The 22,160-nt window shown below is 50.8% G+C and overlaps 6 protein-coding genes across 6 annotated transcripts; 2 read left to right on the plus strand and 4 right to left on the minus strand.

Moving 5' to 3' along the window:
• N7511_006336 (mRNA splicing protein SMD2) lies at positions 1–782 on the plus strand (the record flags this gene model as incomplete). Its single annotated transcript, XM_057128713.1, has 4 exons — positions 1–77; positions 131–163; positions 381–647; positions 740–782. Coding segments are annotated over 4 exons (420 nt in total), but the record flags the coding sequence as incomplete, so codon positions are not given.
• Positions 783–1,809: 1,027 nt separating this feature from the next.
• Positions 1,810–3,813, minus strand: N7511_006337 (uncharacterized protein; the record flags this gene model as incomplete). The annotated part of the gene is made up of 4 exons (XM_057128714.1): positions 1,810–2,438; positions 2,503–3,128; positions 3,230–3,740; positions 3,807–3,813. The coding sequence occupies 4 exons, from the start codon at positions 3,811–3,813 to the stop codon at positions 1,810–1,812; spliced, it is 1,773 nt and encodes a 590-aa protein (XP_056983270.1).
• A 1,520-nt stretch (positions 3,814–5,333) lies between these two features.
• On the minus strand, positions 5,334–8,152 carry N7511_006338 (cullin family protein; the record flags this gene model as incomplete). Its single annotated transcript, XM_057128715.1, has 4 exons — positions 5,334–5,397; positions 5,467–5,827; positions 5,878–7,396; positions 7,463–8,152. The coding sequence occupies 4 exons, from the start codon at positions 8,150–8,152 to the stop codon at positions 5,334–5,336; spliced, it is 2,634 nt and encodes an 877-aa protein (XP_056983271.1).
• Positions 8,153–8,749: 597 nt separating this feature from the next.
• Positions 8,750–9,899, minus strand: N7511_006339 (Ulp1 protease family protein; the record flags this gene model as incomplete). Its single annotated transcript, XM_057128716.1, has 6 exons — positions 8,750–8,804; positions 8,869–9,420; positions 9,492–9,511; positions 9,572–9,621; positions 9,781–9,808; positions 9,858–9,899. The coding sequence occupies 6 exons, from the start codon at positions 9,897–9,899 to the stop codon at positions 8,750–8,752; spliced, it is 747 nt and encodes a 248-aa protein (XP_056983272.1).
• A 1,424-nt stretch (positions 9,900–11,323) lies between these two features.
• Positions 11,324–16,959, minus strand: N7511_006340 (putative Rho guanyl nucleotide exchange factor; the record flags this gene model as incomplete). The annotated part of the gene is made up of 2 exons (XM_057128717.1): positions 11,324–12,469; positions 12,517–16,959. The coding sequence occupies 2 exons, from the start codon at positions 16,957–16,959 to the stop codon at positions 11,324–11,326; spliced, it is 5,589 nt and encodes a 1,862-aa protein (XP_056983273.1).
• Positions 16,960–18,046: 1,087 nt separating this feature from the next.
• N7511_006341 (telomerase reverse transcriptase) lies at positions 18,047–21,982 on the plus strand (the record flags this gene model as incomplete). The annotated part of the gene is made up of 6 exons (XM_057128718.1): positions 18,047–18,466; positions 18,523–18,820; positions 18,878–19,117; positions 19,186–19,538; positions 19,588–20,028; positions 20,081–21,982. 6 exons carry the CDS (start codon positions 18,047–18,049, stop codon positions 21,980–21,982), a joined length of 3,654 nt encoding a protein of 1,217 aa, XP_056983274.1.
• Positions 21,983–22,160: the final 178 nt, after the last annotated feature.

Consider the following 22,160-nt stretch of genomic DNA (forward strand, 5'->3'; position numbering starts at 1 on the left):
ACACTGCGACATCACACCTCTGACCTTCGCGCCCTCTTTATACCCACCATGTCTACAGCTCCCGATCCCAAGATTCAGTATGTACAACATTGATGACTCATTGTGTACGCCAAGCTAACATCCCCCCCAGAGACCTGCTCAACAAGCCGAAGAGCGAGCTCACGTATGTACCCTCTGCTTTGACATTCGATATCCCTTCCTCGATTTCTGAGTAATCGCATTTCCCCTCGATTTCTGCCTGATCTCAGATCAGCGGGGCTGTCCACGACGCCCGCATTTCGGAAACTTTTGCGACCGCTATCTCCCATCACATTTCACATTCTTTATGCATGCGCAAGACACATACAGCAGGGGCGAAAAAACTAATCTCGCATTAACAGGGAATATGAGGTCGCTCTCGTCGAAGAGCATGAGCTGACCGCTGGCCCGCTCTCCCTCCTGCAGACCGCCACCCGCACGCATACTCAGGTCCTGATCTCCTGCCGAAACAACCGCAAGCTCTTGGCCCGTGTCAAGGCCTTTGACCGACACTGCAACATGGTTCTGGAGAACGTCAAGGAGATGTGGACCGAGAAGCCCAAGGGCGGCAAGGGCAAGGGTGTGAACAAGGACCGTTTCATTTCCAAGATGTATGTGACCGTGACCGAGTTCAGGCCGCAGACCGCGGGGGTCTTCTAGATCTTCCTTGTTTCTCATCTTCCTCATCTTTTCCGACATTTCCTGACCTTTGTCTCTATAGGTTCCTTCGCGGCGACTCTGTCATCCTCGTCTTGCTGAGCTGAGCGCTCAATTCCACAATCCCCCCTTCCGCCATCCCGCCAGGTTTCCAGATCCAGTATCTAGATCTACATCCGCGGGAAGGCTACTATCCTGCCACTTGCACAGCACCTCGGGCCTACAAACCAGTCACCGAGTCATCATGTAATCGATCTCGATACCCTTTTTTCACTTCCACTTCCCTACTCCGCCTTTTCTCCCTTGCTTCTAGCCCCGCCGGAGCTATTGGCCTGATACTACCATTGCTGTGTTCGACCCCTCCCTTCAGAAACAGAAACACATGTCTTTTGAAGTTACCACTGCGTGCAGGTGAAACATCTGGTTGATCTTTCTTGTTTTTCCCAGGGGTGGACTACAAAAAAACTTTGTTTTCGGCGTTTCTTTTGCGGGCGACTTGGCCCATTGTTTTTTTGTAGAGGGACCGTCGGTCGGCGTCCTGGAGCAGGGCCGGTTAGCAATGCATGTTTTGGAATGATTCTATTTTGGTAACTGTAGCAAGGTGCAATTCTTGACGTAATTCTTGTGTGCTAATCTAGGTTGCGACTGTAACCCTACTGAACTGCCTGTATATAAGAAGTGATACTGTAAATATGAGTGATTTAGAAGCGTGGGGCACAGTTGTCTGTCAGTTTCTCCAGCCTTTTCTAATACATCATGGCCTGCAACCAAATCATCCCGCCTCTTTACATTATTCCAGCCAGCGCAACCGTGTAGCTTCGAATTCCATCTTTCCTAGCTCTAGATAGATATAAACTATCTTGCTTGTTAAGTGATAGCTGAAGCGAAAAGGCTGTCCGGAAGGTTGAGTATGAGCCCAAACTCTAGACTTGGCTAGCCCTAACTCTGACCCGCTGAACAGCATACTGACAATCCGAACCATCATCAAATTAACAAGCATCATACTAACACTCATATTCGTATTAATCACACCCGTAGAAAAAGAATATCCTAATTACCAGCCACTATACAACCCAAACACCAAACCCAACCCCAATCGCATCTTCATCTCCTCAATCCCAAAACAACCCCATCTCAAACCCCCTCAGCAAGCCCCCTCAAAAACTCAGACAACCCAAAAGCCCCAGGATCAGGAATCTTCCCAACCCACTCCTCCTCCCCACCCACATAAACACTCCTCCCAAGCGAAGCCCTCATCCCCTTCGTCGACTCCGTCCCCCGACCAGCCGCCTCCGCCGCCAATGCCAAATCCCCGGACTCCCCAAGCGTCTCAATAAACGGCGTAAGAGCATCAACAAGCGTCCGGTCCCCAACCTGAGCAGGCGTATACCTGCCTAGTGCCTGCAACGACATCTGCAAAGCCTTAGCCCAGATTTCCGTCGTAGCCGGCGCCGACGACCCAGTGTCCTGGGCCCGCAGGCCGTGCGCCAAGGAATTCAGGAAAATGGCATAGAGCGCGCCGGACGTGCCATCCATTACGTTCTCGACAACCGTGACGATTCGGTTCAGCGTGACCACTATGTCTGTTGATAAGGGTGGGGTTGCGGTGTCGAGGAGGGCTTGGATTGCTTCTGCGCCGCGCTTGAGCCCGATGCCGCAGTCGCCGTCGCCGACGATCGTGTCGTAGCGTGTGACTTCGCTTTCAGCTGCTATTACGCGGCGGAGGCCGGATGACAGGACGTTCCGGACGGTTGTTGGGTCGACTTGGGGGTGTTAGTTTGCCAGGCGGGCTGGTTGTTGGCTGTGGGGGGTTTGGAGGGAACTTACGGGTCAAGTTGCTGGGGATATCTTCCACTTGAACTGTGGTCTTTAGATCGACTGGTGTGTCGATCCTGTTTGTCCAGGTTTCCGTGTTGACGGGCGCCGACCAGCCAATGGCTTCGGCGGGGGCATCCAGCAATTCCAGCATGGACTTTCCTGCGCCGAAGCCGGGGTCTACGAGCTTCATGAGGGATATGCTGAATCCGAGTCCGTTCAGACTGGTCAGGAATGTGCCCGAGATGACGCGCGCCATGGTCACCTGGTAGTCGCGTTCCAGTTGGCGGTATACTTCATCGGTGATACCGGCCAGCTCGAGCGGACTCACACCGCCGAGGTTGTTGATCAGGAGGACGAACTTGTCGTCCGGCTTGCGGGTCACATAGCAGCGGTCTGGGTCGTTGTGGTCGAGCAGTTGGAGGAGCATACCCTCGACCAGCTCGACGAGGTTGAACTTGACGCGGTGCGAGCCTGGTTCATTGTGGATTCCCATTCCTACTTCGACTTCGCCATCTGGGATTGTATCCTCTGGCAGACCACGACCGGGCACATGGACGTGTTCTAGTGACGAGCCCAGGGAGACGAGGTTGGCATTTGCCAATTGGGCCAAAGCATAGACGTCATCCAGCGAAGCACTGCGAGGGAACAGTCCAGCAGTTAGCCTTTCGTCCGCAGCTCAACCCCCCACGAAGCATATAAAATAAGAGAACAAAAAGAAATTGCAAAGAAAACATACCCAGCCTCAGCCAACGCCCCAACCATCTTCAAAATCAAAACACCACCCCCAATGCCCCGTCTCCCAACCTTCCCGCCCTTAACCCTCCCAACGCCCACATCATCATTAATAGCAAAAAACTCAGTGCGAATGCCCGCGGCGCGGGATTTCTCCGCTGCCATCCCGAAATTCAACACGTCCCCGGTGTAATTCATGGGCAGAATCAGCACGCCGTTCTCGGTCGGCACGCGATCGATGACGGCGCGCCGGATCTGCTCGGCGGACGGGGAGGCGAAGATGGTTCCTGCGACCGAGGCATCGCATAGTCCTTTGCCGACGAAACCTGCAAAGGCGGGTTCGTGGCCTGAGCCGCCGCCTGTGACGATTGAGACTTTGGTTGCGCTGCGGGGGGCGTCGGGGCGCCGGAAGACGATTTTGTTTTCTTGGTCGAGGGCTAGAGAGGGGTTTGTTAGGGTTAGGGAGTGGAGGGCTGTTTGGACGAGGTGGTTTGGGTCGGTGAAGAAGTGTTTGGCTATTTGGTGTTAGTGTTGGTGTTGGGGAGTATGGAGTAATGTGGGGGGAAGATCTGGGGTGATACTCTGCATTGTTGATCAGTGGATGTGACCACAGTCACGGATCTGAGATTGTTTGAAGTTGGAGTTGGAGTTGGATTTGGACTTGGACTTGGAGGGACAAGCTCGTATTTATATAGCACGAGGTTGTACAGCTTCGTGTCCAAATGGTCTCTAAACTTGGAAACTTGGAGAACAGATGGGGAAAGTGGAGAGGCCTTTGCTTGTTAACCGTCTTGACCAGCCCTCACTATGTATAGATCGAGGTAACTTATACTTATAGTGAGAATTGAGAATAGAGAATAGAATAGAGAATAGAAGACAGTAAACCCAACAGAATCCAGTCCCTCTTTAAACCAGCCCATCCCCAACAATCGCTCGTTCAAAGCAAAGGGATATTTTTGCCTGTTCACATGAGCAGGGTCTGGATGCAGCGCTTCGGCTTACCCTCTGCGGGAATCCCGCCAGGCACATTCGAGAGTTCACCGCATCCTGAAAAGTCAAGCCCTAATGGATATTTGGCCCATCTCTCTCGTCCGAGTGGTGACTGCGGGTTCCTGTATATGCGATGCACAATGCTTTGGATAGGTTTGGGTAGGTTTGCCGGTGCACATGACATACTTGGATGGGATGATGAAGACAGAGAGGATCGTTATCCGTTGGGCTGTGGACGTGGACTATTGACTGTGGACGGTTGAATTGCTGAATCATTCATGGTGCGACCCAATTGACAATTTACATCGTTGCCACCATTGCCACCGTTGCCACAGTCGACAGGGATACCGCAAGTCCACAGCAGATCCCAGGGTTGGGGAGTAACTGTCAGGTCCAGGGGGGTGTGGGGTGACGTGCATATGGTTTGGTCATGGGGTGTTCCTGTGCTTCCCTGCCGAGGTGATTGGTAATTATGTTTTATGGTTAATTAATTCGATTGCATAAGGAATCGGTAGCTGATCATGATTGCTTTCTACTGTACTGTACATGTACTGTGCATACATGGCTTCTTCGAGTCCTTCTACCCCGGCCCGGCATACCTGATTCGTCTATACGAGCTCCGGACTTAGTGCACTTTAGCGCCATCGGAACTGGCCGTCGAACTCGGCACATAAGTACAGTTCCAATCAGAGGACTGGTGAGGTCCATTATGAGGTCGGGAGTTGCTCCGATTCCTCGGGCCAAGGTTGTCTGGATGGCTGGAATATGGGGTAACGGGATGAATGACCAACAACCCAGATGTAGAGGGCTCGGTTAGGAATTCTTTCGGGGCGGTACAGTAAATCACTTAAACATCCCAACTCCTCTGCTATTTGGTATTGGCTATTAAATGGTGGGACCACTGCTCTGTCTTACGGTACGGTAGCCCCACAATATCCCCAGAGCTGCCCAGGGTGTACGTCTGAAACAAGTAATCAGGAGCGCTGGTCAACATACATGACAAGAGAAGAGGTAAAATCAATTCCGTATTCCATACTCCGAACCAGATCCAGATGCGTGCGTGAATAATACAGAATGTGGAGACAGGGACTGTCCAACGAGAAAAGAAGAAACGTGATCTATGCCACGTAACTGTATGCATTGGTATCTTCTTTGCGCTCCATATAATCTTTCTCGATGAGTCTGGAAAGGAAGTAGTTGTTAGCAAAGACACAAAAACCATGACCCACACAGAGGGAACAGAATACGTACTTTTCAATCTCGCCCTTGATCTCCGCAGGCTGCAGCGCACCTCGACTCTTCGTGGCATTGAGAACATCCGAGATCAACTCGGCATGACCAAGGACCTTGCGACTCTTCATAAGACGCACGATGGCAGCCTGCGTCTCGAGATGTCGATCGGCCGAGATACGCTCGTGCGTCGTCTTATTTTCTTCTTTCGTTTCCTTGAGTTGAATCTGGTTGATCTTAATGCGGGTTTGTGGGTCGGTGAAGTCGGCGTTGAACCAGAACTTGTCCGTTGATGTTACGTCCTTGCCTTTGGGGCTCTTGACTAGGACTTTGTATTTGGCGCAGGCGACTGACTGCAGCGTTCGCTTTAATTCTGGGTCCGCTGTGCCGTGTTAGTGGAGCTGATCGTTGGCTGGGGGCTGGTAAACTTACACAGTCCGGTCGCTTCTTGGATCTGGGTATAATCTAGGCTTTCGCCATCTGGGACGTCGTTGAAGAGGAGCAAGACGATGGCTTGGAACGAGCTGACTACCAGGTTCTTCATATTATTGCCCTTGCCGTTTGCTTTCGGGAAGTACGCATTCAGTTGACAATGTGATAGTTGATGCTTCCAGTCGAGTTTTCGTCCTTTATGTTTGGTCTCATAGAATGCCTCGAAATTATTGATTGACTTGGCAATCTTGGATGGAATCCGCACGGGGACGTCGGGATATGATGGCCAAGAGGCAGCGGAGAGAACACTGACATGTAGAGAAACTGGGGTGCGCTCCTTATGCGACCTCTGCTTCTGTAGTGCGTCGAAGGCTACCATTTCAGCCTTGGCGGTGTCCATATCATTGAACATGGACTCAAGATTGTGTGTAAAGTTTGAGCCACACTCATTTTTCAGACGAGCCAACATGCTCTTCTCCGCCTCGCTACTCGCACTTCGTCCCATTAACAGACGTCGTGCGAGATCGTTCTTGTAAAATGCCTCGAAGACAGCCTTGCCGTGCACAAATCGGAAAAGATCAAGTACTTGATCCATTTGTCGATCGAGTTCAGCGTCCTCGTCAATGAGAGTTTGCTGTCCTTGGGACGAGACCTTGAGACCACCCTTGAGTAGCCTATCCACATACTTGGCAATCATCTCACCAGCCTTGGGGTTGTCGGTGCCACCAGTGGATTCCATCTTCTTTCCACGGTTTATAAAAGTGCCAAATGCCTCCCGGAGGGTATGGCCCAATTCGTCATTGGATTTGAAGGCGGAGCTCCAAATATCATCGGCCTTGCGCTTAAATTGGAGAAGGTTAACAACCATACTTGCTTCATTCTCCTGGTCGAAAACGATGGCTTCACCCTCTTCGACGATGTATTTCTTGAAGGCACCCTTCAGTTTGAGAGTCAAATCCCGCCGAGCAAGTAGGTCGTAGAGTTGTTTAAGGGCATCGTTGTTTCCAGCTCGCATCAAAGTAAGCACGTCATTGTCGTTAGTCAACAGGTCGGTTTGCTTCACGACAAGAGTCTCATCCAAGAGCTCTGATAGCTTCAACCTCGTACTTCGGGCAAACGAAAACAAATTACAGCGTTCCACTTCACGCTCAATCAAATGACGAGTATTATCGACGTACGTAGCCAGGTTTCCTGCAACTTCCCGTTGACACCATGACGTAACAAACTTTTCAGACTCGGACATTAACAAAGGTTCAAAGTCACTGCTGTAAACGTCGAGATTGTGGAACAAATCCATGGCCTCTCTGAGCAGGGACGAGTCCGCCAATGCTCTGACATCAGCGCCTCGATCCGCAGCAATCAAATTGTATGCACCCTTCAAGATCTTCGGCTTCAAACTGGAGTCGTTGAAAATATAAGACCGGAAGTGAATCAGACCCATTTCACGAATCACGGGCTGATCTTTCGAATGTAAGAGGAACGACTGGTCGAGATAATAGAAGATCCAACGAACAGTAACCTGTAAAAACAATCAGCCTCAATTCCCCAACCACAACGATCCCAGACACAGTTCAGAATCACATACAAGCTTCGAATGCCACGCAGACCACGTCTCGAGAACGGCCCGTAGAGTATCAACATCAGCACTCCCCCCAGCCCTAGCAACAAGAGCCTCCCTCATCTTCCCATCGACATAATCCCGACATCGATCCTGAAGCCGCTGTGCCAGCATAGCAGCACGCTCCTGTCGACAAATATTCTCCCCACCCTTGTAAAGCTCCTCAAGCGAAGACTCCGGCTTCCGGCCATCAAAGACAGCTGTAAGCGCCGCATCAAGCTGCGACCAAACCTTATCGAAATAAGACTCCTGGTTCAGCCGCGGCCCAAGTCTCAGGTTCTTGACAACAAGCTTCTTCGCGCCCGTATGTGGGGAGAAGTTACTCTGGCGAGCACCGACATTCAAAGATTGCGGTCGACCTGGCACGCCGACACCACCGCCAACGCTGACGTTATTCGAGCCCGGGCCCGGCCCCGACGACGCGCCCCGAAGCGGAGCGCCGCCTCTATGCGGTGATCCGGAAAACTGATACATCTGATTCTGGTGGGTGTGGTGCTGGTTCGGGGTCGGGGTTGGATGGGTGGGTTTGCGCGTTGGAGATGGAGATGGAGAGCGGCGAGGCCGCTTGGAGGAGAGGAGGTCGGAGATGCTTCGTTGCGGTGATGCGGAGAGCTTTCTCTTGCCGTGGCGCTTACCGCTCTCTGAGTTTTGCTGCATCTACCCGATTTGGCCCGACGGGGATGATGAATGGTGGATCGAGATGGGGATCGGGGAAGGTTGAGGGGATGCAGACGATAAGATAGAGCTCGACAGGTTTAGGCGGATTCTCCGTTTGGGACTACGGAGTATATAGCCATGTTGTGCTTTGGAGATCATAGGCTGCGTTTTTAATCTGATTTAGTTTATTCTGCGTTGGTCTTGAGTATCTACAGAGGTCTTGCAGCTTACAAGTTAAGTTATCACCGAAATGATAGTGTCACCACTTGCCGCTTTTTGACCAGTCAGTTTGAGCTGTATAATCCACTTCATCTCTACGCCTCTCCATTCTCTTCACATACCCGTCATAGTTTACAAGCCAGTGAAAATTGTCATAGTGTCTATCGTAGTGAAAAGTCATGCAACGCTGATGAATACAAAATCATAAAGGTATTTGTCCACACTGGTCTTGTTCTGGTTTGCTTCGTTGTTTCGTATTGCGATGTCGATTGGTCAAAGGGAAGAGGAAGAAAAAGAAAAAACAGAATATGTGTGCATAAAACAAGAACCATAAACAGGGCGTAAACTCATCATGTACCAATCACTGACCAAATCCCATTAATCGACACGAGGGGGACTTCTCGATTTCTTGCCCAAAGGACTTGCGCTCGTTCTGTAGATGAGACATTAGCTTCTTATGTCAATTGTAATAAGCTAGGTATGTGCAGAAAACTCACGATCTCCGGCGTTCGCCCTCCTTCCTGAACCCTTCAATAATCTTAGCCATCTCCTTTCTAGAAGCACGAGCATCAACCTTCCTCCCACCAAGACTCATGCTAACTTTCTCATGCGCGCTGGCCTGCAGCAAGCGCTTCATGAGAAGATGGCGCATGTTCATGCAGACGAAAACGCCACAATCACTTCCCCCGTCTTGCTGGGGTGAATCGCTTAAATGCATAAATCGAATTGGCATGTTGAGGAGATATCCGAATTTCCGAGTAACCGTGTCTGCTTCCCAGACATTTCCTTGGTAAAGCGAGTCATAGTGGAAAGCGATGCGGTCGACGACAGAGATCAAGAGCAGGGACCAATGCGTGCCTCCTTCTGCTTCGTTGACGTTGCGGCAGTCGTTTATGGGAAGGAAGACGTGCGTTGCGCGACTGAAATCGGGCAGGGCTTCGCGGAGAGTTCGGGGGTCTGGCGTTTGCAGGATCATGAAGCACATGCTTGGGCGGAGGAGGATGATATTGGATGATTTGTAACGGGTGAGGAATTCGTGTTCGAGGTATCTAGACCACAGGCGCAATCAGTTACTTGATTCGGTACTGGCGCGTCCGATTCGAGGGTTTCCTGGACTTACTCCTCCCAGAATGAAATGATCTGTTATAGGATTAGCTCAGGTGTCCAGCCAGGAAAATTGGATTGTCTCGCCAAACCCACATTGTCTGTGAGCCAGTCGTTCTTGAGGGTTTGCATGTCCTCTCTTGTCACTGTTTTCATGTCAGCTACCAGTCCAACTATTGCTTTGCTCACTCGAGCAGTTGGATTGGGTCATACATCGCACGTCATAGTCTGAGAGCACCCGATGGCTATTTGTAAGTATATCACTTGGCAATCGCAAGATCCGGGCTTATCTTCCGTAGACTCACAACTCAAGTATGCATCCTCGGGGTTCAACTGCGTGAGTTAGCAGCTGCACCAATTCTCAACATCGATCCAGACTGACTGTATCACCAAATCTCCCCCGTACTTTCAGCAACTTATTCATGGTGCCAATATGCGCAACAGTTCACGAGAAAGGAAGAGATATATCCAGAAACCGCGAGATATGTACTGTACCGCACTGCGCCACGGTCTCAAACGCGCAACACGGACCGACACCTAATATAGCCCGACTCCACAGTATTCAGTGCTGACGATCCTCAGCGCAGTCTTAATCCAAGAGCACGGTCCAAAAGATGCCAGGACCTGGGATATGAACAGCGAGCACAGTGGCAAGAGGCGAACAGGATTCGGCAACGGCAAGGACTCCGGCTAGGCTGCGATATGCCCCCCAGTTCTGCAGAGAAATGGAAGTGGGACCCGGGGCGGGTTCTGGGTCGGGATTGGACGGTTCCTCGGAGGATGAGGCCGTCAGCCTTACGGGGTTGTCGGAGACGGTGGGATCGAAACGGGCTGGATGGCTGTAGAGAGGGGCGATGTGCTTTCAATTGCGCATTCTCCTCTGGGGTGTGGGCTTGGAGCGGGGTGTCGGGTTGGTTTAGGAGCTGGGTAGGGTAGAGGGTCAACTGACGTTCGCCCCCGCGTGTCTTATGCCGAGGCTAGATTGTTTTGTTGGGTTAGCAGGTCGAGGTTGGAGGGTTTGAGTGAATCCTCACAAGGACTGACTCTGACGCCTGGCTAGGAATGCTCCCTCCGATACCTAGTTGGGCACTTGCGTCACATGCGGGGTCACATGATCTAATCGTGAAGGAGCTGTCATGTCTTTCTTTCAGTGATTCGTGATATTTGATGGTTCTGATCAAAGAGAGGAAGTATATTGCAAGGCTTGGATTATTGATACAAGGGTATATAAGAAGATCCATGGATAGCGTTAACTTCGATTGTTCTATACCCCGTACCAAACATGGATATAACGTTATATTAAAGTGTACCGAACAGTGAACATACATTACAATAAAAGCAAATCTGGATGTAAACCGAATGTTTCATGGACTAAAGAGAAAGAGGGGGTATCTTAACACATGTCCCATAGCCCTGGAAGGCCAAAGACATCCAGGAACCGTAGAGAGAAAAAGGCAAAGGTAAAGAAAAAGACAAGGATATGAACTGCTAAGCAACGAGCATGAATTGGCCCCAGACAAAGAAAAAAAAAAAACAAGCTAAAAAGCGGCAGGTATGAAAGCCAGATAGGAAAGCAAAAAGTATGCATGCGGATGTGCCACTGCTGTAATTTTTGCCCTGGTCATCCATCAGGGGGTATTATGGCAATATGAAAACATCATGAGAGAAAAGAAACAAGGCTGGAACATGATATCGTAGACCATGTTGGAGAGCCAAAAACTTTTTTTTTGTAATCCTTTTTGGCCCTGTTTCCTGGGTCTTCGTCGTATGTTTTTGTTATTTTGTTTCGGCATATCAAGAACAATGGTCCAGTGGTTGGTCGTCGGTCATTTGTCAGTGGTGGCTGATCTAGTCTCGAATTCTGGCAAAATGTTTGTTCCAGATCCATCCAACCGTGTGAGTAGCATCGTCCTGGTTACGGGCAAGCCAGAGCTCGCCTTTTTCGCCAATGACATCGAATACGTCGCCGGAGACGTATGTCAGGTAGGAATATCCACCCTCGCTGCGGGCGTCGATATCAAAATTGTACAAGCTGGCTGCACAGAAGAGAACAGCAGGCGCTGCAGGGGAACTGGTGATGCTGATAGGAACCGCTGGGGGCTCGTTGGGGGTATCGGACATGGGCATGGCGGACGAGAAGAATCCAGAGTACCGGCCGCCGGTAGGCGAAGGTGGAGCATGGGTTGAGTGCGAGCTGTTAATCACATCTGCCAGGAAAGGCGCGTCCAGGCTAAGCTGTGGCAGGGTTGGGAAAGGCTCTGTTTCGGATGTTCGTGCCGGGGTGCTGGAGCCAGTGACTTGCTGCAGCATTTTGCTGGGGCCGTCTGATACGACACGACCAGACAAAGTGGAATCGGCCCGGTAGCGACCGGTGCGGACTGAATGGCTCTCCATTTGAGGTGACTGGAATGGGTGACTTCCGATGCTGAAGTCGCGAGACACCTTGGGTGAATCATCTGTCATGGAGCCGGGCCTGGTCGAGCTGTTGATTGTTGAAGGTCGGCGAGGGGATGTGATGCCTTCATTGAAGGGCGACATAGGCACCAGATCAACTGACGAGGCTAGTATGGACCCATTGCAAGAACTCAGCTCGGAGACTCGAGCTTCCATCAGGGTGTGGTCAGAGTGGAAGTCGGTGATGAGCTTATTAAGATCATTGGGGAATGCTTCAACGTGGGCTCCAATCTTTTTCTGCAAAACACCAAACCAAGTGGACTGGATCTGGATGAAGTTTTTGAGACAGGCTTCCATGAGTTTTGAAGTCAAGGCGTAGAGCTTGGGCAACTCGTCTTTGAGTGTCTCATTTAAAGCGACAAACTGCTCTCCCTGTTCGGTGGTCTTCTTGTCTGGCTTGTCACCACGGTCATTGATGGCCTTGTAGCGTGCATATTCCGGTAGCCGCTTGTCTCGCTTCCTCATAATCCGCTGTGGGCCCTCGTAAATTTGAAGTAATTGGATCATCGGGTCTATGACCGATTTCCGGACAACCTCAATCTGTTAAAGGTTAGGATGTTTCAATATAAAGACAGGTCCAAACTTACGTGTGCTGGCAAGGCCTCCGTCATGATTTCTTGAACAGTCAGCTTGAACAGATGCCACTTGCTTTCCAACTCCGGATAACTAGACTGCTCCATGGATGTCATGCTAACAATGGCACCAGCATAATCGCTAAACTGCTCCATGTACTGTTGAATGTCCTTGGTGTAACTCTCCGCATCTCGCATGACCACCTGCAATTGGAAGTACCCGTCACCGAGTTTCTGTGCCAAGGCATCATATGTTTTGTCTTCAAACAAATCAGAAAGTCCGACTTGTTGTCTGAACTTTTCCGTGCGACGACCAAATGCCTTTGATAGACCAGCACGTACATCTGACTGGTTGCGCTTCCGGCCGATAGTTCCAACAATTTCCACACGCTTCTTGAGCTCGTTGATACGATCGGCAATACTCGCGGTTTGTTCCAATGCCGTGGCAATGGCAGCTTTATCCGGGTGATCATTTGGCGTGGATTCCAGAAGTTGGCCTAACAGGAGCGGGAACTTTGTAATTCTTTGCACAGGCTTGACTAGCAAAGCGTCGAGGTTCCACGCTCTCGTAATATCTCCTGCAAAACGGTGGCACTCCTCCAGCCAGATGACAACCTTTGGATTCTTCGATAGGAAGTGGAGTTTCTTGGTGGCTGCTTCATGGTTCATCAGGTATTCAGTGTACACCTTCTCCATTTTAGTCATGTGGGCAACGAAGACCCGACCAATAGCTGTACCACGGTCCTTTTCAAGGTCTGAAAGTTTGTCACCTTCAGCATTTTCATTGATTGTAGAGGGGGGCCGGTCGATTGCGAGACCATTTTTGCGATTGCGCCTGCTGCTCCAGCGCTGAGAAAGTGGAATGACGTAAAGCTTCTTGACTGCCTGCTTAAGATCAATTAAGAAGGCATCAGAAAAGTCTGCCACTTCCCCAATATTACCGAATAGAACCTTGACATCCTCAGCAGAGAGATCCAACAAAGAGGTGGATGTTCCTTTGTAGATATCCTCAACGATTTTCATGTCATTACCGAAATCGTATTCTGTGTCGATGATTTCTTTGATGATATAACGACGCTTCTTGAGACGGCGCTCTTCAGGTGAAGGAGACTTGCTGGTCTCAGGACGTAAAGGGTTCTCTGACGATGGAGCAAGAGACGTTGCTGATGAGTCGGCAGCGCGAATGGATTCGGCCTCATGGTGACGCAACGAAGAGTCCTCGCTACTTCCCGGGCTGTGCCTCATGATAGCAGGAGCAGATTGGTTGACTTCGGCTTTCAAGTTGCTCAGAGGACCAGCCGGTAGTTCGCTTGCTGGCATTTCCGCAGACTTGACGTGTTGCAACATCGTTGATGGATCCATTGAAGGATTCGGGAGGTTGATTTGAGATGTCTGCTCCCTGGAAACATTGGTATTACTGGCCTTAGAGTCATCGTTCGAGTTGTCTGAAACACCAGTGTCCAACGTCGAAGGCAACAATCTTGGTGTAAGAACGTCTTCTGTATTGGGACTTCCAGGTCCATTTCCAGCAGGCGTAGCATGTTCATCCTCAGCAGCGATTTGCATCCAGTCCATGATGGACGGAGAGGCATGCTCCCAGTCATCACGCCCAACTAGACTGGCGCCATGAGACAGTCTATCCGGAGCAGGGACGTCTTGGAAACCTGGAACGACGACCGGATCATCAGTGAGACTGTTGGCTCGCCCGTCAGCACGTGTATCCATTGGGTGAGATCGAGGTTCGGGTGAGATGTGGACCGCAGGAATAGGCATATTGTGATTCCTACCGCGAGTCAACTCTTCAAAGTAGAGCTGAGTAACACGTTTTGAATCCCATCCACCAAGTCGAGCCAAGGTGGGTGGCGTGGAAAATGAATTGCCGAAAGGTTGCGACTCCGACGCCTGAAGAGTGCTAGGCCCTGTTACACCATAATCTTGAAGAGGCGAGGAATATTCGTCGTCGGCGATAGAGGCTGGCCTGGTCGAGACAACCGAGCAAGTCTCGGTTGGGGGCTCTGTGTCGCGGCCTGCGATGATACTATCATCGCAGCTTTCGTCATACTGCTCGTCGCAGGTTTGATTTTGTACAGATGAGGACCATGAACTCATACTCCATCTGTGATGAGGCTGATTCGCGGCCGATGTCTCCTGCATCGATGGATTCTGAGCCCCCCGGGTGTCAGTGCTATTTGAAGAATTGAAGTAGCTCTTTGTATCTCCGAGCATAATTTGAATAGACTCTTTATCGTCCGCTTCAGACATGCTGCAATCTGGTTCATCACATGAATCATCACTCGGGCTAGATTCACGGATTTGCATGATCTGGTTCAAAATAGTCCGGCTGGATAAGCTGGGGTTCCTTTGGAGGAGCCCAGACTGCGGCTCCGGGTCAAAAGCGGTAACATGGGTGTCGTTGGAATCCGTTGTTACAGCCGAGCATGGAGCTGTATCCTCAGATGGTTGTGTCTCGTTCATGGACGTTTTTTGGCTTACTCCTTGTGGGATACCAAGAGTCGGAGAGTCCATTGTGGTGTGTGGTGCCGCCGCGTCTGATGTTGGGAGAGTAGTATTGAGATGCAGCTTCGGAACTCCTTCTATACCATTCTTCTTGTAGGCGACCGGAGTGGTCGATTCTTCGACTACAGTGGTCATATCTTCGGGTACTGGAGTATCAGCCACAGGCGGAATGGGCGTGATTAGAGATTCATCGATTGGCGCATTGAAAGGCTCATTTGCCTGTTGGTCGAGTACCAAAGTACGGCGTCGAAGCTCTGCTGCAGCCTCTTCCTTTCGCTCATTCTCTTGAACCGTTTTGTTGAAAGCTTGTTGGATACGTTGGCGGCGAGTTTCCAGATCAACATTACCAAATTCGGGAATTCTGCGTTGCCGAGGCCGAGAACGCGGGTCGTTGTGCTCGACTCGCTTTTGTAATGACGAAAGTGTGTCACCAACTTTGGAGCGTGGTGAGACCGAGGTACCATGTGAGACTGAGACAGGTTGTCGGGGTCGCGAGCTACGCAACTGGGGTGACTTTTTCGGCGGTGGGGCAGCGATGTATGCCTGAAGTCGTCGACTGGATTCGGATAATTGATTGCGGGTTCGGCCAGCTGCCGGGTCACGTCTGCCACGCGAGGCTATTGTAAACGAGGCAGGATCATCCTGTGGCATGCGGGATGGGCTCTGTTTTGGTGACGCAATAGGAAGGCGGCTGGTGCCTTTGGATGGTACAATAATAGCAGCAGATCGGCTGCTGAATGTCGGATTGGAAGTCGGCGATAGGGCGTCCGGGCCGGAAGCAGTGAGAAGACGGTGCGAGGAGACAGGAATGCGAGACTTGGAATTTGGACTTTCCGGCGGGCTCTCACCGGTCTTCGCCCGCTGCAAGGGCGCGCGGATCGCCATATCAGGTTCCCACGGCTCGGCAAGGGGCTCTCGGGAAGGATTTTGGTCCAGGTCACTTCGTACTCTGCGATGTTTTCCACCATTCACTCCGCCTTGGACTGCTTCTAAAGATGTTGTGTGTCCAAGATACCATGCGGTAGGAGTCAATGGAGATTTTGCAGAGTATTCGGCTTGATCAATGAACGCTGGGTTTGGGCTTGGGATACTTCCATCAGACCCACGGCGTCGCAAGTGAGATGGGATTCCAAGGCCGATGCCGTTGACCTGAGTGTTGATCGACAACACTTCACCGAACAAAGGTCTTCGAGGATGTGCCTCTTGTATCTGTTGAAACAAAGGCGGCGGGATGGTGTTCCCGTGGGGAGGTGCCGGTGACGGCTCAAGCTTCTCAATTTCCGGTGATGAGGGTATGGAATCTAAAGTGCGCGGATGGCTGGTGATAGAGACGGGTGGAGAATCGCGAACGTGACGATGGCGAGGCAGGAGACGAGGTCGGTCCGTGTCTTCCACACTACCAGAAGGACTCGCTGCTCTCGAGGCGGAACGAGATGCAGAGGGTCGGGGAGGAACCTGGTCGGAGGTATTGTTGAACTTGTTGATCAAGTCTTTGAATGAAGCCTGGCGGGATCGTGGACCTGGTCGTGAAGCTATGTTGGATGGACCCAAGCTTGAGGAGTCGGATACTGAGCGATATGTCGGTCGCTGGGCACGGGATGACTCCAATCCATTTGTTGGCAGCGGTGACACTTTGTCACCACTTTGGGAATAGTCGGCCGGAGCCATGCCTGTTGTCACATCTCCAAGCCCTTCACTAACATTGGATGTTGATAGGGCTCCACGGCGATAATAGTCGGCAGGGTCTGGAGATTGCCCTCTGTGCGATTCGGTCAAATGATTGGAGGAAGGAGGGAGAGTGAAGGTCGGAGAATACGTGGTCGAAGGGTCGGGGTTGAAAGGTACGGTCGGCGAGTCTAAAGAGTGGCCAAAGGATTGTCGCCCAAACGGAAGCGGCTCATGATCCCGGACACCAAAACCTTGTTCGTCACCGCCAGACATTTTGCATGCTTCAGGCCGATCGACGTGGACTGGCTTGAGAAACTGATGCGTTGTTCCGGAATGAACGCCCAACGAGGATGTCGCAGGTGAGTCGGTTCAGGCTACAAAGCAATATTCTCGGGTGGCGCACACCCATTCAGCATTCATATTTGAGACACACAAACCTCAACCTGATGCCGAGGGGAAATCCCCTTCGAATCCAAAAGTGTGGGGAGGATGAAGAGGAGACTCGAATCGGAGATTTCAGGTAATGTCGAGAAGGAGAAGAAGAAGATCGCCTTAGGAGGCCGAGACCAGGAGGAGGCCAGGAAGTAGACGAATGGGAGGATCGTAGCGTAGACGAACTGACGTTTGTTCTCCAGTGGGCGCTGATAGGCGATCTGGGGAGGGGAACAGAATCCTGGTGGGCCGGTTTATTAGCTCTCCGGACCAAGCCGTGCGTAGGGGCAGATAGTGATCACCTACTGTCGATCACTGGGTGGTGGAAGAGAGAGGAGAGAGTGAGAAAGTTGGAGGAAGAAGGAAAAAGAGGAAAATCGGGTCAACGAGAAGAAAGAGAAAGAGAAGTGAGGCGAGAGGAGTCGGTGGTTCACGATCAAATTGGCGAAACAACCCCAAATCCAAGGTTTAATTTGCGTGTTCCTCACTCTGGGTCTCAGGTAATATAATAGAGAAGAGAATAGATTATATTACATCATAGAGACCATGATTCCATCGACTATGCGTTCGCGATCTACAGTAACTTCACCTCGAATAATTCCAGGTACTGTTCAGGTACTGCGCGTTCCCCCTGGAGTTCGGCCTTTCTAGACTCGTGCGTTCCATGGTTCAATCCATTGTTTAATTAGAGCCGCTGATTGGTCATTTGCCTGTTTCACGTGAGAGGTCTGAATAGTGTGGACTAGTTAACTAACGTTATAGTTGACTAACTTCAAAGTTGTAATTTTGAAGTTAACTGGCTAACTTTCCCCCCAAGGTTACGTATGGTCTCAAGTCAATAGCTCCGGGAGCAATTTGTTCTCTTTGCACCAAAAAAAAAAAGTATCCACGACCATCCCCACAGACTCTCAAGCACGCGCTTCACAACATGGGCAAAAAAAGGAAGAGACCCATCAAGGGTCGGGGTCCGCCTTCGTCTCACCCGAGTATCACTTCTCCCCGCCGTTTCAGAAACCCGGCTCCATCCACTGGAACAATAAACCATCCTGTTATCTCCCTGTACTACCGACAGGTGGTGACCCTGCGAGAGTACCTCCTGCTGCAACTCCCCGTGACATCCAAGTCGCGTCGGCGCCGTATCCTGACAGGTTCACAAGCCGGCGAGCTAGCATCGGAAACATCCCAAACACTGGCGCATCTGTTAGACTCCACTCTGGTGGGTGTGCTGAAGGAGTCTTCACCGACCCTCAACTCCGAACGCCAAAAGGAATATCTGTCTTTTACGCAGTCTCAGTCGCGCTCGATTCTCGTCAGCACAGATACGGGTCCGACTTGTCCGCAATCCGAGGTGCGTCCGTGGCTGCCGAGTAATCTCTCCATTGAAACCACTGACCCTGGCTGCAGGTGGTTGATTTTGTTATTTGGAAACTTTTCAATCATGGTTCATACGCAAAACCCCAGCACTTGCTGGCTCATGGGTTCCAACGCCCGGCAATGGGATTGAATGCCGTGGAAACGAGTATTCCGGGAATTGTCTCTCAATTTCCCAACCAAAATGTCCGTACTCTCAAGGAGGATGCATGGGCAGAGGTCTTGGGGCTGCTTGGTAGTAATGGAGAGGAGATTATGATGCAAATGCTATTCGATTGTGGAGTCTTTGTGGCCATCAATGCCCGAAAAGGCATTTACTACCAACTAAGTGGTAGGTTCCGCTAATTGAATGATTAAACAGAGTGCTTATGAAGTTCTATTACAACAGGACCACCGCTGTCAATGCTTGAGCCGTTCAATGATGGTATCAACCCCGAAGAGCCCGCCAAGACAAAGGCACCAACACCAGCTGTCGGTGCCCGAAAGCTCCACAAAGAGCATGGCGACCGCAAACGGGTCTCTGATAAATCTGTTCGTGGTCCAAACAGCATCATATTTCTACGCCGGCGCATGCTTTATGGACGAGCCGAGTCCAACGTGAGAACACCATCCGGGTTGGGAAAGACACGTAGGTCTACCACCGTTTGAACACTGTCTCAAAACCTGAATTTGCTGAACTTACTGGATTTGCCATAGATGTCCTCAACCGCTTCTCGTCGCTTGATTCAGCAGCGCAAACTGTCCATGTGCTGAAATATGTCTTTCCTCGGCAATTTGGCCTGCTGAATGCGTTTACAGTTGACCCGGATGGCCACAACAGTATCGATGACCCCAAGCGCTTCATGTTCCGAGAAAACGAAATATCTGCTCGTGAAGAACAGAAACCGGGGCGGGCCCACAATGGGCGCGACGCGTCAGATGGAGGCATTGGAAATACGAAAGTTCCCAAAAGGCTTCGTGGAAGTGCGATTGAGCTTATCCGGAAACTGCGGACTCGTAATTCACGCTGTTGCTACTTGAAGTTGCTGCGATACTATTGTCCAACTGATGTGAGACATTTTTATCGCTTTCGGGCGGAAAGTAACTGACATCTTGCAGGAGACCGGTCCCCAAGAACTTGGCGCCTTCGCCTCAAATATCGAGTCGGACACCAATCAAAGCGAGCCCAATTCATCTCTCCTGTCAAATTTAGTAACGCAGGTACAACTTGGTCCGCCATCATCAAGTATATGTTCGGCGCCGACGTTGTCCGATGCCACCTCAACGAGCCACACAGCAGACAAATGTAGTGGATTTGAAATCAAAAAGAAGTCTGCAATCAAGAAACCTCGAAGCTGTCTAACTGATTATGCCACTCCCACATCTTCGGTTTCCGCGTTTTGTCGGTCGGTACTCCAGAAATTGATACCCCGTCAATTATTTGGAGTCGGACCAGGCGGCGCTCACAATCTACGACTAATTCTCCGAAATGTCGACCGTTTCATGAAATTGCGCCGATTCGAGAATCTCAGTTTGCATGAAGTTTGCAAAGGCATCAAGGTTGGTTGCCCTGTGCGTTCTGAGACAGACTCCATACTGATCGACACTCTAGATCTCAAGCATTGCTTGGCTGGAGCCACCCCAGGTCCAGAATCTAGCATCTGAGACAAGATCGAAGATCGCTTTGTCCGATTTGAACAAACGCATGGAATTGCTTCACGAAATTATTTTTTGGATCTTTGACTCGATTCTTATTCCTCTAATTCGCTCGCACTTCTACGTCACCGAGTCTCAAACACATCGAAATCGACTCTTCTATTTCCGGCATGATGTTTGGCAAAAATTGATCGAGCAGCCTTTCGGTGAACTAAAGACCACTATGTTTGAAGAGCTTGAGCCAGATCGGGCCCGGCGTGTACTGGCGCGGCGCCCTCTTGGGTTTGGTGCACTCCGTTTGCTCCCGAAGGCTACTGGCCTCCGGCCCATTTTGAATCTTCGCAAACGAGTCATGAAAGAGTCGTTTTGGGGCGGGAAACGGCGCACGTTTCTTGCTCCCAGTATCAATTCAAGTATCACGCCGATTTACAACATGTTGACTTATGAACGACAGCAAGCGCCCGCCAAGCTAGGCTCGTCAATGGCGTCTGTGACGGATATGCATCACCGACTAAAGATATTCAAAGCGCAATTAATCAATCGATTGTCTTCAGATCCTAAAGTTCGGATAACAAATCTTCCGCCCCTGTGTTTTGTCAAGCTTGATATCCAAGCTTGCTTTGATACAATCCCACAAAAGAAATTACTCGGTCTGATAACAGAGCTGGTCTCTGAAGAGGGCTATCATATCTCCAAGCATGTGGAACTTCAAGTTTCTGCTCAGCAACGGAAGCCTGCGCGGAAGTATATCGGCCGTGCTGCCCCAACAATGAAACCACAGCCCCTCCCAGACTACTTTAATAATGAACCCGCAGGCCGAAAGGCCAATACTGTCTTTGTTGACACAATAACTCAAAAAAGCCACAGAGCTGAAGATCTTCTGGACCTGCTTAATGAGCACGTGCGAAACAATCTTGTCAAGATAAGCCAGAAGTACTATCGCCAGCGCAATGGTATTCCCCAAGGCTCTGTTCTTTCCAGCATCCTATGCAATTTCTTCTATGCCGAGCTAGAGCGAGAGGTGCTGAATTTCATTACACCCGAGAATGCCCTCCTCATGCGACTCGTGGACGATTTCCTCCTCATCACCCCCGATGCGAATCTAGCAACACAGTTTCTGGAAGTAATGATCCGCGGTCAACCCACCTACGGTGTCCAAGTCAACCCAGCCAAGAGCATGACAAACTTCAGTGCAGCAGTTGACGGAGTCCTGCCGCCTCGACTGGAAGGATCACCCCTATTTCCATACCTGGGTAAACTCATCGACACGCACACCCTAGAAATCCACCGCGATCAAGACCGCATCGTCGAAGGCGGCGAGTCAGCCGCTGTGACTCTCTCCGACTCCCTGACAGTCGAATCCACCCGCCTCCCAGGTCACACCTTCCAGCGCAAAATGCTCTCCTCGTTCCGTCTGCAATTGCACCCTATGTACCTTGACAACGGACATAATTCCCGCGCAGTCATACTGGCAAACCTCTACTCAGGCTTTGTCACATGCGCCATGAAAATGTACCGCTACATGAAATCACTGCATGGCCGCGCACAGCTAGGATTTGCCACTGTCAGCCAAACGATCCACGCTCTCATAATCCAGACACAGGGTATGATCCAGGCCCGACGTGCGGCAACCTCCCAGTCTTCATTTTCGTGTTTCGTGCAGCAATCGCATATTATCTTCCTGGCTGCTACCGCCTTTCGGTTTGTTTTGAAGCGAAAGCAAACCCGGTATCGGGATCTGTTGGACTGGCTGGAGGAGAAAATCAAGCACTCCCGGCCCAAGTCTGACGCTGAGGCATTCCGAATGATGCAGGTTATTAAGAAGAGTAATGCCAGTTTTGAGCAATGGCGGTTTTAGGTGGAAATTTATCTCTACTGTACTTTGTCTGTTGTCCAATGAGATGTCCACTGTACCAACCGTATCTACTCGCGCCACGGATTCATTACCATTGGATCACGGCCCGATTGGCGAGAGGAATTGTGGTTCAGGGGGTTTGAGATGAACCCGAATGAGTTCATAGTTATCCGGTACACTC

This window comes from Penicillium nucicola (genome assembly GCF_028828085.1).
Source record: "Penicillium nucicola strain IBT 29836 chromosome Unknown utg000006l, whole genome shotgun sequence".
Taxonomy (NCBI): Eukaryota; Fungi; Ascomycota; class Eurotiomycetes; order Eurotiales; family Aspergillaceae; genus Penicillium; species Penicillium nucicola.